The following is a 15127-nucleotide window of genomic DNA, read 5'->3' on the forward strand; positions in this document are numbered from 1 at the left end:
ATAGCTTTATTTTAGCAATTAAAATATGCCTCCAAATGTACTGTTGCATAGTAACAGAATATCCTGACTTTCAACATCAGCTTCTGAGCTTTTACACAAGGAATTTGCAAATTAACTTTCTCAATTACAGGCTCTGTTGAAATTTCTGGTAGTTCTCTGATAAGTGTCCTTTGACACATAGAAAAGGAGAGGTAATGATATCAGAGCATTTGCTCTGCAGGAATTATCATGCAGTGCAGCTGGAAATTCAGAACTGATGAAAAGAAGCAGCTTGCCAGTCCATTTTGCAGGGAGCAGAAGTCACCAGATGGCTCACAATGAACTGAGCTGGAGATGACATAAGGCTAAACAACATTCTCATAATCGTAGACTGGTGGGGGTTGGAAGGGACCTCTGGACATCATCTAGTCCAATCCCACTGCTAAAGCAGGGTCACCCACAGCAGGTTGTGAAGGATTGCAATGTCCAAGTGGGTTTGTAATCTCTCTCCAGAGAAGGAGACCCCACAAACCCTCTAGGCAGCATACTCCAGGGCTCCAGCACCCTCACAGGAAGGAAGCTTTTCCCCATACTCAAGAAGACAAGTGGTCTCCTGGGGTGCATTAATAAGAGTGTGGCCAGCAGGACAAGGGAGGTTCTTCACCCACCTCTACTCTGCCCTAGTGGGGCCACATCTGGAGTCCTGGTCCTGTTTTGGGCTCCCCACTTCAAGAAAGACAGGCGACTACTGGAGAGAGTCCAAGAGAGGCTACAAAGATACTGAGGGGACTAAAGCATCTCTGTGAGGAGGAAAGGCTGAGAGACCTGGGGCTGTTTAGCCTGGAGAAGAGCAGCCTGAGTGGGGATCTTCTTAATGCTCAGCCAGAGCTAAAGGATGCAGGGCAAGAGGATGGAGCCAGACTCTTTTCAGTGATGCCCTTGGACAGGACAAGGGGCAATTAGAACCCAGGAGGTTCCATCTGAATGTAAGTAGAAACTTTTTTGCTGTGAGGATGTTGGAGCCGGCTGCCCAGAAAGGTTGTGATGTCTCCTTCTCTGGAGAGATTCCAAACCCACCTGGATCTTTTGATCCTGGGCAACCTGCTGTGGGTGACCCAGCTTTAGCAGGAGGGTTGGACTAGATGATTTCTAGAGGTGCCTTCCAACCAGCATCATATTGAGATGCTGTGATATTAACCCCTTTTTCCTCTAGTCACCACATACAAAGTTTTGTAATCTGTATTACTGCTCTCTCCCCCAGGCAATCATCTTTTGGTGTGGTAAGATGAGCATCCATGTATACTTACGCTTTAGAGAAACATTGCAGACCTTTACATGATGATGCAATTACATGAACTTCACATCATCCCATTTTATCCCTGATAAATCCATGCCTAAATTTCTCCTTCTTTGCTCATTTATTTTCTGATTCCTGTCTTTGGCAGAGCTGCAGAAAATTTGCTGATCCACGTTCAGAAGGAGTATCTTAAACCCCAGCAGGAGCTTGGTGAGCTAAAGAATAATACAAGGCAGCTCTTAGCAAAACAAAACAGCAGACTGCAAGATGCCCAGGACCTGGTGAATGAGGCTCTCACTAACATCGAGGAGACCAATCGCTTGTTCCCTCTTATCTCCAGCAACCTGGCTGAGTTAAATGTAAGACTGGATAATCAGTGTTGTTGCATAAGAATTGTGAAGTGAAAAATTGCTTAAAACATGCTTTTTAGACTTTATTAAAATAATACATCTTTAAACATGATAGTATTTGCAGCTCCTTAAACTCAAAGCAAACCAGACCCTTGTTTAGAGAGACAAAAGAAATTGTGATATGAACTCATCTGCACTAGCTGATTTTGCACACTTTGGTTTATGCTACAGGACAAAAAACTAAATATAAAGGAAGATGAAGAAGTCTCAACTGCACTCATCAAAGATGGGAAGGTCCTAGTGAACACTGCTGCTGCTCTTGCCCAAGATGTAAAGAACTCGACATCTGTAAGTTCTAACATCCTCTTTAATGCCATCAGGTGTGTTTTGCTTTGGAAAAAAAAAATAAGAGGAAACCATTTTGTTGTGCAGAACCTGGAGGTCCACCAGGATGAGTTTGTCCTCTGGAGCACCAAGCTGAGACACCACGTGGATGAGCTGGTGATGCAGATGTCCATAAGAGGAGTGCTTGACCTGGTGTACAGAGCTGAGGAGCATGCTGCCCACTTCCAAAGACTTGCAGATGCACTGGAGAGGTGATAAGATCAACAAATATGAAATTGGGAGAGATTTTATAGCAGCCAGCAGGTCAAGGGAGGCCATCTGCCCCACTGCTCTGGTTGAGACCCCACCTGGAGTACTATGTCCAGCTCTGAAGTCCCCAAACAACAGGGACATGGAACTGTTAGAGCAGGTCCAGAGGAGGTCATGGAGATGATCAGAGGGCTGGAGCACCTCTTACAAAGACAGACTGAGAGAGTTGGGCTTGTTCAGTCTGGAGACGAAAAGATTCTGGGGAGACCTTAGAGCAGCCTTCCAGTTTTCAAAGAGAGATACAGGAGAGCTGCAGAGAGACTTGTTATAAAGACATGGAGTGACAGGATGAGGGGTAATGGCTTCAGATAGGAAGAAGCTGGTAGACATTAGGGGATATTCTTCCCCATTACGGTGGGGATGCCCTGAAACAGGTTGTCCAGAGAAGTCGTGGAGGCCCCAGCCCTGCAATTGTTCAAAACCAGGTTGGATGGGGCTTTGAGCAACCTGATCTAGTAGGAGGTGTCATGCTCGTAGCAGCGTTGTTGGCCTAGATGATCTTTAAAGCTCCCTTCCAACTCAAACCATTCAATGATCTATTTTTATTCCTTATTTAAAGTGCTTTTTACTTGTAATGTGGTGTTCCTTTACTCAATAATATGAAGGGGGTGATTAGTCTTTCATGTAGTTGGTTTACACAGGAAACTGTGAATACCTGGTTAATATGTCATGGTATGGCTTGAAAAGCTTTTGGTCTCTGTGTGAGTGCTTCCTGACAATGTATCTCTGAATCTCACCCAGAAGGTGTTCCTACTATGCCTCCATTATTGATGCATCTTTCAGAAAGGAGTGGGTTCCTATCTCAGATGCACTCAAATTCCCTCTTAGAATTTGAAAGCTGGGAAGTCATTCCCATCAATTCCTTCATAAGAGCATGAAACCTTCAAGATACTTTTCCAGATGTTCCACTTGAAGACATCATAGAATGGTCTTGGTTGGAAGGGATTTCCAAAGGTCATCTAATCCAACCTCCTCTGCAGTCAGCAGGAGCATCCTCAACTAGATCAGGTTGCCCAGAGCCTCACTTTGAATATTTCCAGGGATGGGCTCCCAACAACCTCCATGGGCAACCTGTTCCAGTGTTCCACTCCCCTCATAGTAAAGAACTTGTTCCTGACATCCAATCTAAATATACTCTTCTCTAACTTCAAACCATTGTCCCTTGTCCTGTCCCCACAGGCCTTTGTAAGCAGTCTCTATCCTTCTTGAAGACCCCTTTCAGGTGCTGGAAGGCTGCTACTAGGTGCCCCCAGAGCCTTCTCTTCTCCAGGCTGAACAACCCCAGCTCCATCAGCCTGTCAATGGGTTAAAAGAACATTTTAAAAACTAATTTTGAGATAGCCCACTTTAAATGGAAGTTAATCTTTCATCCCAGGAGTCCTTCTAAGATTCTTGCTGCTTTGTCTTTTTAAGTCAGCAGATGTGTGTTAAAAGATATCAGATTGGAAAATTTATGTCTACTTTCAGTTTGAGACCAGAAAGTTTTGCTCTGAGTAACACTGAGGAACTTTTCACTGCAGCCAGATACATTTCATAAAGCAAAATGAAATACAAAATAGCTTTCAGATGCTTATAATTTCCTCTATTCTATATTTCTTTAGTTTTGAGCTCCATGTAGAAGCCTGTTCCTCTTCTGCTTCTATGATGTGTTTTGTTTGTTTTAAATTACTTAAGTCAATAAATTGAAGAACTGGTGAGAAACATGAAGGAACAAAATAGAAAAACATAATAGCTGAAAAAGAACTAAACAGAAAAACAAAGAACAAAACAGGGGGAAATAGAGTAAAAGGAATTAAACAGGAAAAAAATGAACAAAATAGAAAAAAAATGGTTAAAAGGAACTAAACAGTAAAAAAAAAAAAAAACCAAAATAGGAAAAACATCAGTATAAGCCTTTGAACTGATTTTTGGTTTTAGTTCAAAATAATGAATTTAAAGCCCCTTATGCAATACTTTTTCAGAGGGCATCGTGTGTTGAGGAAAGATGTGCATGTTGGAACTGAAGACATGGAACTCTGCTTAAAATACTCTCATGAAAACAGATTAGTTTTTTGATTCTCTTTTTTAGTGGCCTGTCTCAAGTACGAAACGTGACTCTGAACACAACTGCTGCTCTCTCTGCCCACTCCAGCGTGAAGAGTGTGATTGAAAGAACAGAGAGTTTGGCAGATGATGCATCTAGAGTAGTCAATGGCCCCTTGGATATAGTAAGTATCAGCATCAGTATTTTAATTAACATCTTTGACTTTCCCATTTTGCAATATTTGTTCTAATTTGTTTTGTGCTTGATGAAATTTGAGTCTTCTTGATAGAGGCTCTTGGTGAACATCAACCTGTCCTACCAACTGGGATCTCCTGAGTCTCTGCTCTCAAAGCAGTAATGGTATGAGGTTTCATGTTTTCTTTACCTTGCTTTTCTCTGTGCCATGGAACCATTTTGCCATTTTTTTATTGTTTCATGTATGGTTTTTTTTTGTATCATGTATGGTTAACCAGACTGGACTTCATTCTGTGAGTCTTTTATCAGTCATCTGACATACGTTCCTGTAGAACTTAAGTTTCCAAACCTCCCACTCCATTCCATCCTTGGAATTACTCACAGCAGGTTGCCCAGGGTCACAATGTCCAGGTAGGTTTGGAATGAGACATCTCCAGAGAAGAAGACTCCACAACCTCTCTGGGAGACTGCTCCAGGGTTCTGTCATCTTCATAGGAACAGTTTTCCTTCATGTTAGGGCGGAACTTCCTGCTTTCCAGTGTGTGTCCTTCATCCCTTGTTCTGTTGCTGTGCACCAATAAAAAGGGACTGGTGAGACCCTCTTGCCCCCTGCCTTTTAGATACTGATAAGTGTTGATAAGATCCTCTCTCAGTCTGCTCTTCTCCAGGCTAAAGAGCCATCTCCTACTCAGTCATCTCCTTATCTGACCTGTCCCTCTTCCATGTCTATCTAGCTATTCCCAAACACAACTCCTACTTAGTCAAGGACATTTCGCAACCAGTTTCTTTTTCATGTGCCATCCTTTTGCTTTGTAAGGTTATCATGTTGACCTGACCAATTACCAGTTCAGGATTATTGCTTTCATATTATTCTATTTCCCCTCTTTCACCTCTTTCATTTTCCTGAGTGCAAACTCAAGGGTGGAATGGGCCATGTTCCACAACTGTAATCTACATTATGCATGGAGAAACACATCTGTGACAATGCCTTCCACAGCATTCTCCGTCAGAAACTCCTGGCACAAGGCCTGGATAAGTGCACTCTGCACTGGATAAAAAAATGGCTGGATGGCCAGGCCCAAAGAATGGTCATGAATGGAGTTAAATCTGGCTGGTGCCCAATCGCTAGTGGGGCCCCCCAGGGTTCAGTACTGGCACCTGTCCTCTTTAATATTTTTATTAATGATCTGGATGAGGGAATTGAGTGCACCCTTATTAAGTTTGCAGATGACACCACGCTGGGTGGCTCTGTTGATCTGCTAGAAGGTAGGGAAGCTTTACAATGCAATCTGGACAGGTTAGACTGATGAGCCAAGGCTAGTTGTATGAAGGTTAAGAAGGTCAAGTGCCAGGTCCTCCACCTGGGTCACAACAGCCCCATGGTAACCTACAGACTTAGGGATGTGTGGCTGGAAAGCTGCAACTTGGAGAGGAACCCGGGGGTGTTGGTTGATAGTCAACTGAACATGAGTCAGCAGTGTACCAGGTGGCCAAGAAAGCCAATGGCATCCTGGCTTGTATTAGAAATGTGATGGCCAGCAGGAACAGGGACGTGATGGACACCCTGTACTCATCACTGATGAGGCCGCACCTTGACTATTGTGTTCAGTTCTGGGCCCCTCACTACAGAAACAATATTGAGGTGCTGAGTTGTGTCCAGAGAAGGGCAAGGAGGCTGGTGAAGGGCCTGGAGCACATGATCTATGAGGAGCATCTGAAGGAGCTGGGGTTGTTCAGTCTGGAGAAGAGGAGTCTGAGGGGAGACCTCATTGCTCTCTACAACTACCTGAAGGGATGTTGGAGCAAAGAGAGTTCCAGCCTCCTCTCCTTGGTGGCAAGTCACAGGACAAGAGGAAATGGGAAATGTGCCAGGGGAACTTCAGGCTGGATGTTAAGAACTATTTCTTCACTGAAAGGGTTATCAAATATTGGAATGGTCTGCCCAGGGCAGTGGTGGAATCAACATCGCTGGGGGTGTTCAAGCAGAGTGTGGACCTGGTGCATAGAGACATGGTTTAGTGTTGACCATTCAGTGCTGGGTAGAGGGTTTTGTTTCACAGTTGTTTTTTTGTTTTGGTTTTGTTTTAGTTTGGTTTAGGTTTTATTATTATTATTCACTCAAAAAGATTCAATGTTGCATTCTTGGACAAATGTTTGCAACTTGTATTTTTTTAATTGATGCCTCATAAGATAATTAATATAGTGTAAATATTGAGAATATTCAGTAACTCAAAATGGACATCTGCAGATACTTAAATGTTTTCAGATTAATTTCTGCTCTTTCTAGGTGACAAGTTGTGTCTTTGTTTTTCAGCCAGATGAGTCTCTCAGTATTCTTGGAAAAGAAACCCTGCTGCTTACCTCCAAATTTCAAAGTGAAGCTAAAAATCTGCAGAAAAAAAATGATGGTCAGTTCTTCAGAGTTCACATTTCTGTTTCTATTTCTTTTTCTGTATTCCTGGATTTTTAATGAGTATTTGTTTTGTGATTTGTTTGTGTGTTTGTTTGTTTTAATAAGCATAAGCTAAGGTAAGATACTGCATGTGATTATTGTCAAGGGTTAGGGGTGGGCCAGCCTCTAGACAAGTACCAGAGGCTCTCCATGAACCCTTCTCCCTTCTCAAAGGAAGGAAAAAGGGAAGAAGGGAGAGAGGTGTGGGAAAGAAACTAAACTGTCTGGAATGGAAAGAACAATCCAATGAAATAAAGAGATACAAACCAATATGGAACCCAATCCCTGGTGGCATTGACTTCACTGTTGTCAACACTGGTGCTAAGTCCCAGACTGGACTCAGCAGCAGAACTGGATTCAGGAGCCTGGATTCTGGAACTGGATTCAGGAACACAGGGATTAGGATCAAAGGCAGAAGAGACAGAGTCCTCCTGGGACACCTGCTATTGAAAAGAGGCTTGACCCTGGTGATCCTTCAGCTTGATCCTGATGATGCCAGCCATGGGACGGAGTCCCTTTTTGGTCAGTTGAAGGTCCATCTGTCTTCTCTGCGGGTGTCACCTCTGAGTTCCTGCACCCCAAGGTGGGATACAAGATGTGGCAGTGCTCTTACTCTGCACAGGAGCAAGTCTAAGCCAGAGCCTTTCTGCAGCCCAGCCCTTGGCAGTAACTCTCCCCATCAGTGTTCTCACTGTTAGAAGCAGCCAAGGTGCTAGGCTGTGCAAACCTGGCCTGAACTTCAGAAGGTGCCCTCACTGAGAAGTCCAATCCCTGACCAGAATTGGTTATGCTATAGCTAAACCCAGGACAAATATTTACAACTCTTTCATACAATTAAGATTATTATGTTACGGAGTCATATCATTTTTTACTTTTTTTCAAGTAAGAAGTTTGCCTTCACTAGACATCACCTCCAAGTAATGCTTTAGATGAGTGTTTTCCCATATTTCATTAATTAAATCATTTGAGATCATGCAGTAGATGGAGAACAAGTATAATTCTGGACAAAATCCATGCATCCAGTTTTACCTAATGAATCATGAATTACACAAATATGTAGGTTGTACAAATAGTAATTTTCACCTGTTTCTTCTACAAGGTTGAAGTATAATAACTAACTGAACTTTTTTTGTCTCTAGAAAGTGCCTTTTGACTCATAATCCTTCTACAAATGCTCAAATCCTTTTGGTTTTCTATTCTAAAAATATCAGTAAGGCACTAAAGCCTGCACCACTCAAAAGCATTTTGAACGCAGTTTCTATGTAGAAACAGAACTTGGCCTAAAGGACAAAATTTTAGACAAAATTAGGCAGAAAGTGAATATTTCAGAGATCAATTGTAAGTGTAAATTGAGTTTTGGTTTTAGTATCAATGGCTTTTGAAATATGCATGTATTTTATGTAGCTTATATCCACCAAACACACACCTTCTATTGTTCCTTCAGTTCTAATATTTTTATTTCTAGTGAGAGGATTCTACAAGTAGATCACAAGTAAAAGCAAAACACTTGACTCCTGTCAGATATCACAAAGGGAACATCATAAGAATTATAAGAGTCCACTATGATGGAGAACCTCATAAAATTATAAGACTCCACAATCATGGAATCACTTTAATGTTTAGCCTTTCCCTTACTATATTTCTACAAATTCAAGCTGATGGAATTGACCAAAAAGGATAATTTTGAATGGAACAAGTTCTCACAGTGGCCTGCTTGTCCATACTGCATTCATTTTGCATTCCTTGTTTGTAAAATGTTCTTTCTGTTCAAAATAACCAAAAAAAAAGGATCCTTTAAGTGACTGCTTGTTATTCCTATTCATAGGATTTGTGTGGGTTGTATGGTATTTATTTATGCATAGTAAAATCAGTGCTGTTTCTTCCAACAGGTCTGCTATTTGGATTGAGTGGGTTAAAGAAAAAGGTAGAAAAGATGCAGGAAGGTACTCATAAGCTTGTCACCCAGCTTAATGGGTCCCTGTTGACACTAAGAACATTGCCTAATGGTAAGTGGAATTTATATTCACAGAATCATAGAATGGTTTAGGTTGGAAGGGGCCTCAGAGGTCCCATGGGCAGCTAGACTTGGCTGCTCCAGGGCTCATCCAACCTGGCCTTAAACATCCCCAGGGAGGAGGCGTCCACAACCTCCCTCGGCAACATGTTCCAGAGACTAACCACACTCATACCGAAGATCTCCTTCCTAAGATCCAATCTAAATTTATTCTCCCTCAGCTTGAAACCATTCCCCCTTGTCCTATTGCTAGACACCCTTATGAAAAGTCCCTCTCCAGCCTTCCTGTGGAATCCCTTAAGGTATCGGAAGGTAGCTATAAGGTCTCCCTGGAGTCTCCTCTAGGCTGACCAACCTTAGCTCCCTCAGCCTTTCCTCATAGCAGAGGTGCTTCAGCCCTTGGATCATCTTTGTGGTCCTCCTCTGGACTTGCTCCAACAGCTCTGCGTCCTTCTTAAAATATATTTGAAGGTTCATTTTTGTTTTTATGCATATTCTGTAGATTCAATGCTATGAGCATTATTGGCATCCTCCTTATTGCAGAACCACCGAGTACAGTTGTGATAATCCTGGGTTTTGTCTGATTGCAGAGATTCAGCAATAAATTATACTATAGACTCATTTAGCCTCCTCCCTTTTGAGGAATATATCCTATTAGATTTAGTAAGCCCATGAAACATAACTTTATGAGTTCTCATAAGGTATGTAGTCAAATTCCCATTCCACACCAAATGAAATCAGGAAGGGGTATGAAAGCAAAATAATTACACTGATATGAAAAGAAAGTCAAGCCCTAGAACAGTTGATCCCACAGGGAAAGAAACTCATATATGGAACTCTGAAGTTTTACTTTCTTTTGATAGCTTGCTTCAAAATTGTTTATACTGTGCTGTGAAGTTTATCATCTATGTCTAAATGTTTTCTTCAAATGCTGGCTTCATTTAATTGGTTTGAATGTTCTTTCTATGCTTTTCTGAAGGAAAATAAATGGGGTTTTAAAAAAATAGTTAATTTGGATAAAGGACCTAGAGTTCACAGAATCCCACCATGGTGGGGATTGGAAGGGACCTCTGGAGATCATCTAGTCCAATCCCCTTGCCAAAGCAAGGTCACCATCTAGTCTGCCCTAGTAAAACCACACCTGATGTATTGTGTCCAGTTCTGGGCTCCTCAGTTCAGTGAAGACAGGGAACTACTGGGGAGACTCCAGCAGAGGCCACAAAGTTTCTGAGGGTACTGGATCATCTCGGTGAGGAGGAAAGGCTGAGCACTTGGGCTGTTCAGCCTGGAGAAGAGCAGCCTGAGAGAAAATCATCTCAATGCTGATTGATAGTTAAAGAGCAGAGGGCAAGAGGATGGTGCCAGACTCTTTTCAGCAGTGCCTGCCAACAGGACAAGGGGCAGTGGGCACAAACTGGAACACAGAAGGTTCCATCAAAATATGAGGAGAAACTTCTTTGGTGTGAGGGTCCTGGAGCCCTGGAGCAGGCTGCCCAGAGAGGTTATGGAGTCTCCTTCTCTGGAGAGATTCCAAACCCACCTGGACATTGTGATCCTGGGCAACCTGCTATGGGTGACTGCTTTGTCAGTGGGGTTGGACTAGGTTATCTCCAGAGGTGCTTGCCAAGCCCTACTAGTCTGTGATTCTAAGATCACTTCATTCTGTGTTTGCATTGTATTCCAAACTGATCCTGAAAAATTAAACCGTTTTTCTACAGTTAAAAACTTTAATTCATCAGGTCTTTTGACTAGATGATCTCCAGAGTGTCCTTCCAGCCCCCACCACTCTGTGATTCTGTCCAAAACTAAACTTAATTAAAATTGTTGCAAATTCTGTTCTTTATATATGTGTTTACATAAACTTCCCAGTCTAAGCCATGATGTATTCAGCAGTTAAGCAAAGTAAGAACACAGGTGGTCTTGGTTTGGAGCTGCCTTCCTAGACTCATGAATACAAACAAAGCTGTAGGTTTTTACAAACAAAAATTTAACTTTCTACTGTGAAAGGAACATAACTGGAAACATTTCTAGTGTTTCCACTGTGTTTGGATAGTGATAGGACTGCGGGGAGTGCAGCAAAACTAGAAGTTTCAGATTGGATGTTAGGAAAAAGTTTGTCACCATGAGCGTGCTGAGACACTGGAACAGGTTGCCCAGGGAGGTGGTAGAAACCTCATCCCTGGGGGTTTTTAAGGCCAGGCTGGATGTGTCTCTGAGCAACCTGATCTAATGTGAGGTGTCCCTGCCCATGGCAGGGGGGGGTTGGAACTAGATGATCCTTGAGGTCCCTTCCAACCCTGACCATTTTATGATTCTATGTTTGTAACTTCATTGCTATGCCAGGAATTTATTACTCCAAAATATTTATGAAAGCTGTGATTTTATTTTTCTTTAACTTTGGGACTGTTTCAGATACAAGGCAACACATGCTTGAGGTGAAAGAGCTGGCTGTGTCTTCAAACATCAGCACTGTAGTGGGTTTAAGTCACTTCGGGGATTTCAGTCAAAAGTTGCTGAATGCTTCTTCTACATTGTCCCGAGTTAATGACACGTTGAGGAAAACTAGTGAACTTCTAACTGATTCATCAAAAGCTGGTGAGTTTGCTGCTTCATTGCTCTGTGGAAATGTCACTGCTTGCAGAAACAGTTTAATACTGTTTGAATAGATGTTAAATATGAGTCTTATAGACTGGGAAAGTTTCTCCTAACACAATAAAAATGTGCTAATTTTTTAAAAGACCTCTAGAAGGAGCTCTAGAGGTTTAATAGTCTCTGTGGGATGCTCCTAAGGATGCATTTTCCTTTCTGATGTTTAAAGTCATTGTAAGTAATGATTCGAAGCAAGGCACCTTGGCTCAGCCTTTCAGCAATGAACACTGCCTTTCTCCTTCACCCTGCCTCAACATCCCATTTCTGTTTTGGTAGCAATCACAGCTGAGAAGCAAGTGAAAGAAGTTGAAGCCCAAGCAAGTCTGTTGCTGGATAGGCTGAAACCTTTGAAAATGCTGGAGGACAACCTGAACAGGAACCTGTCTGAAATTAAAGAGCTCATCAGCCAGGCACGCAAGCAGGCAGCATCTGTAAGTTCCATCATCTCAGACTTAGCAGGTTTCATTGCCACTTTTGGCAGAGAAGTTATAGGTAAAAAAACTGGCTGAATGGCCAGGTCCAAAGAGTAGTGATGAAAGGAGTTAAGCCTGGTGGGTTTACAGGTGGTGTTCCCCAGAGCTCAGTATTAGAACCACTTCTATTTAAAGTATTTATCAGTGAGCTGGACAAGATGATTGAGGCACCCTCTGTAAGTTTGCAGATAGCACCGAGCTAGGTGGATATGTTGATCTGCCTAGAGGGTAGAGAAGCTCTACAGAGGGACCTGGACAGGCTAGATCAATGGGCTGAGGCTAGTGGGATGAAGTTCAACAAGGCCAAGAGTCATGTCCTGCACTTGGGCCACAACAACCCCATGAATGCTCTAGGGTTGGAGCAGAGTGGCTGGAAAGCTGCCCAGTGGACCTGGAGGGTGTTCATGGACAGCTGGCTGAAGATGAGGCAGCAATGTGCCTAGATAGCCAAGAAGGCCAACAGCATCCTGGTTTGGATCAGTAATAGCGTGGCCAGCCGGAATAGGCCAGTGATTGTTCCCCTGTACTCAACACGGGTGAGACCACACCTCAAATACTGTGTTCAGTTTTGGGCCCCTCAGTCAATCTTCAAGGTCTCACTGAAGTGCAAGAGCACTGACTGTTGGTGCATATTATAGTGCCAGCCTCAATTGGTTACTTATTTACCGTTTGCTTTTGTTTCCTATAAAAAAAATGATCACATTCCTGATGTCAAAAAGCAATCACAGAGATACTTGGCTGTCAGAGAAGAGAGGAGGTGGTGCTGCCATTCTGTTAGAATGGTTACAAGCTTGTTTTAGAGATTGATGTGGGATATTTCTGTATAACATCAAGTAACATTACACGTTTTACCAAAATACTGATTCTATCAATAAATTTGTAGTCTATTTCCTTGCCATATCCATATGTTCGCTGCAAGAAGCTGCCATGCATCCAAAACCTGCTCTAGCTGAAGATGCTCACTGCCAGGGGTTTGGTCTAGATGACTTTTAAATGTTCCTTCAACACAAACCATTCCATGATTCTTTGAGTACTTTAAGACAAATATCCTTGTTTATAAATTTGTACTCCCCCTCTTAAAGAGTGAATCAACTCTACTATGGACCTCATTAAACTGTGAGGGGAACATGAAAATGACTTTGCACTCAGTGATTTCTGGTATGCCTTTGGCTTTAGTGTAGGGATGTTATTGTAAGCTTTAGGGAGGCTTCTATTTTAAAAATTAAAAAGCTTTCAGTTCTTTCTGCAAATATCTTTAATTTTATGGTTATTGCTTCTCTGTCACAGTCAACTGAAGCTTAATGAATCCATTGCAGAAGAAAGGGAGGAGTATTTTCAGACATGCCATAAATCACTGAGGTTCCTGGCAGGGTGAAAAGAATTATTAGCAAAATCCCCTTTTCTTATTTTGACAGCTTACAGAAAACCAAACCAAACTTTGAGCAGAGAGAGAAACTTTCTATACCTCTGTCCTTTATGCAAATGTGTGCTTGATGTGTTTACTTGTTCCAGGCATATTAGAGGAATCTGAAGTTAATTCTTTTGTTAAAATGAGTTTTCTGTCATTACAATACCAAATTCCATAGAGTTGGGCTTCATTTATGTCATTTGGATCAATATCTTATCAACAGCCTAGGCAATATTCAGAGGAGCTGGTGGGATGACAACAGGAATAGGAATTTCTCCACTTCAAGATTAAAGTTTCAAGATTAGAGCAATAGATTTTCTGAGTCTTTATTTTCTGCTATTGCTACCATGGCTTTTAGTGATATATGGGGTTCTGACCTAAGATTTATTGTTATTTTCTGAGGTAATTAAATAGTTTTACTTTCCTTGCTTCATATCTCCTAACTGAATGAGTGACTTATGACAGATTTCATTCTTCTCTATTTGTCAAGTGAAACCTAGGAGATCTAACCCAGGCAGCAATAATTAGATGGCATGAAAGTATCTCAGCAAATGGCTTGGTCTGAAGCTAAGGACATATTTCAGAAATAAGTGTACTCTGAGACTCCTTTAAATTCCATCTTCTCCTTCTCCCCCCAGATTAAAGTTGCAGTGTCAGCAGACAGAGATTGCATTCGAGCCTACCAACCCCAAATTTCATCTACCAATTACAACACCTTGACACTCAATATGAAAACTGCTGAACCAGATAACCTTCTATTCTACCTGGGGAGCAATGGAAAGGTAAGTTTGTGGCATCCATGTGCTGAATATGATGACAATCAAATATTTTAAATGATCATAAAGTTTTTTCCTACTTTACTTGAAACTAAATATCTGATTGAGTCTCCGGACAAATGTGTAGAGTAGGGGTAGAAATACTTGTGTGCCTTAGATGGTACCAGAAAGATGATCTCCAAGACAAAAAATATAAGAATCTGATTCCTTAGCATTGCCTCTTGGCCATGTCATGAAAGTCTTCCTTCTATGATGGAGTGACTGTATCAGTGGACAAGGGGAGATCTCTGGATGTCATCTATCTGAACTTCTGTAAGGCGTTTGGCTCTATGCCCCACAACATCCTTCTCTCTAAATTGCGGAGAGAGAGGTCTGATGGGTGGGCTTTTTGGTGGTTAGTGAATTGGTTGGATGATCATATCCAGAGGGTAGTGGTCAACACTTTTATATTCAGATAGAGATTGATGACAAGTGGTGTCCCTCAGGGGTCTGTACTGGGACCAGTGTTGTTTAACACCTTCATCAGTGATATAAACAGCGAGATGAAGTACACCCTTAGTGAGTCTGCAGATGACACCAAGCTGAGTGCTGAAGTTGTCACATCTGGGGGATGTAATATCATCCAGAAGGATATGGACAAGCTCAAGAAGTAGGTCTATGTGAACCTCATGAGGTTGAACAAGGCCAAGTGCAACATCCAGCACCTGGGTCAGGCCAGTCCCTGGTATTAACAGAGGCTGGGGAAAGAAGGGATGGAGAGCAGCCCTGTGGAGAAGGACTTGGGGTGCTGGTGATGAAAAGCTAGACATGAGGCAGAAATGTGTTTTCACAGTTGAGGAGACAACTGTCTCCTAGGC

General features: G+C 42.2%; 1 protein-coding gene across 1 annotated transcript in view; it reads left to right on the top strand.

The window, feature by feature from the left end:
* LAMA1 (laminin subunit alpha 1) overlaps nucleotides 1–15127 on the top strand; it is a 97252-nt gene that overhangs the window by 57643 nt on the left and 24482 nt on the right. The window contains exons 36-44 of the mRNA XM_054381609.1: nucleotides 1425–1635; nucleotides 1858–1974; nucleotides 2059–2222; nucleotides 4349–4487; nucleotides 6813–6906; nucleotides 8840–8956; nucleotides 11377–11559; nucleotides 11890–12044; nucleotides 14133–14276. Coding sequence (XP_054237584.1) covers nucleotides 1425–1635; nucleotides 1858–1974; nucleotides 2059–2222; nucleotides 4349–4487; nucleotides 6813–6906; nucleotides 8840–8956; nucleotides 11377–11559; nucleotides 11890–12044; nucleotides 14133–14276 — 1324 coding nt within the window. The remainder of the gene's footprint in view (nucleotides 1–1424; nucleotides 1636–1857; nucleotides 1975–2058; nucleotides 2223–4348; nucleotides 4488–6812; nucleotides 6907–8839; nucleotides 8957–11376; nucleotides 11560–11889; nucleotides 12045–14132; nucleotides 14277–15127) is intronic.

The sequence above is a fragment of the Indicator indicator genome, chromosome 6, assembly GCF_027791375.1.
Source record: "Indicator indicator isolate 239-I01 chromosome 6, UM_Iind_1.1, whole genome shotgun sequence".
NCBI lineage: Eukaryota > Metazoa > Chordata > Aves > Piciformes > Indicatoridae > Indicator > Indicator indicator.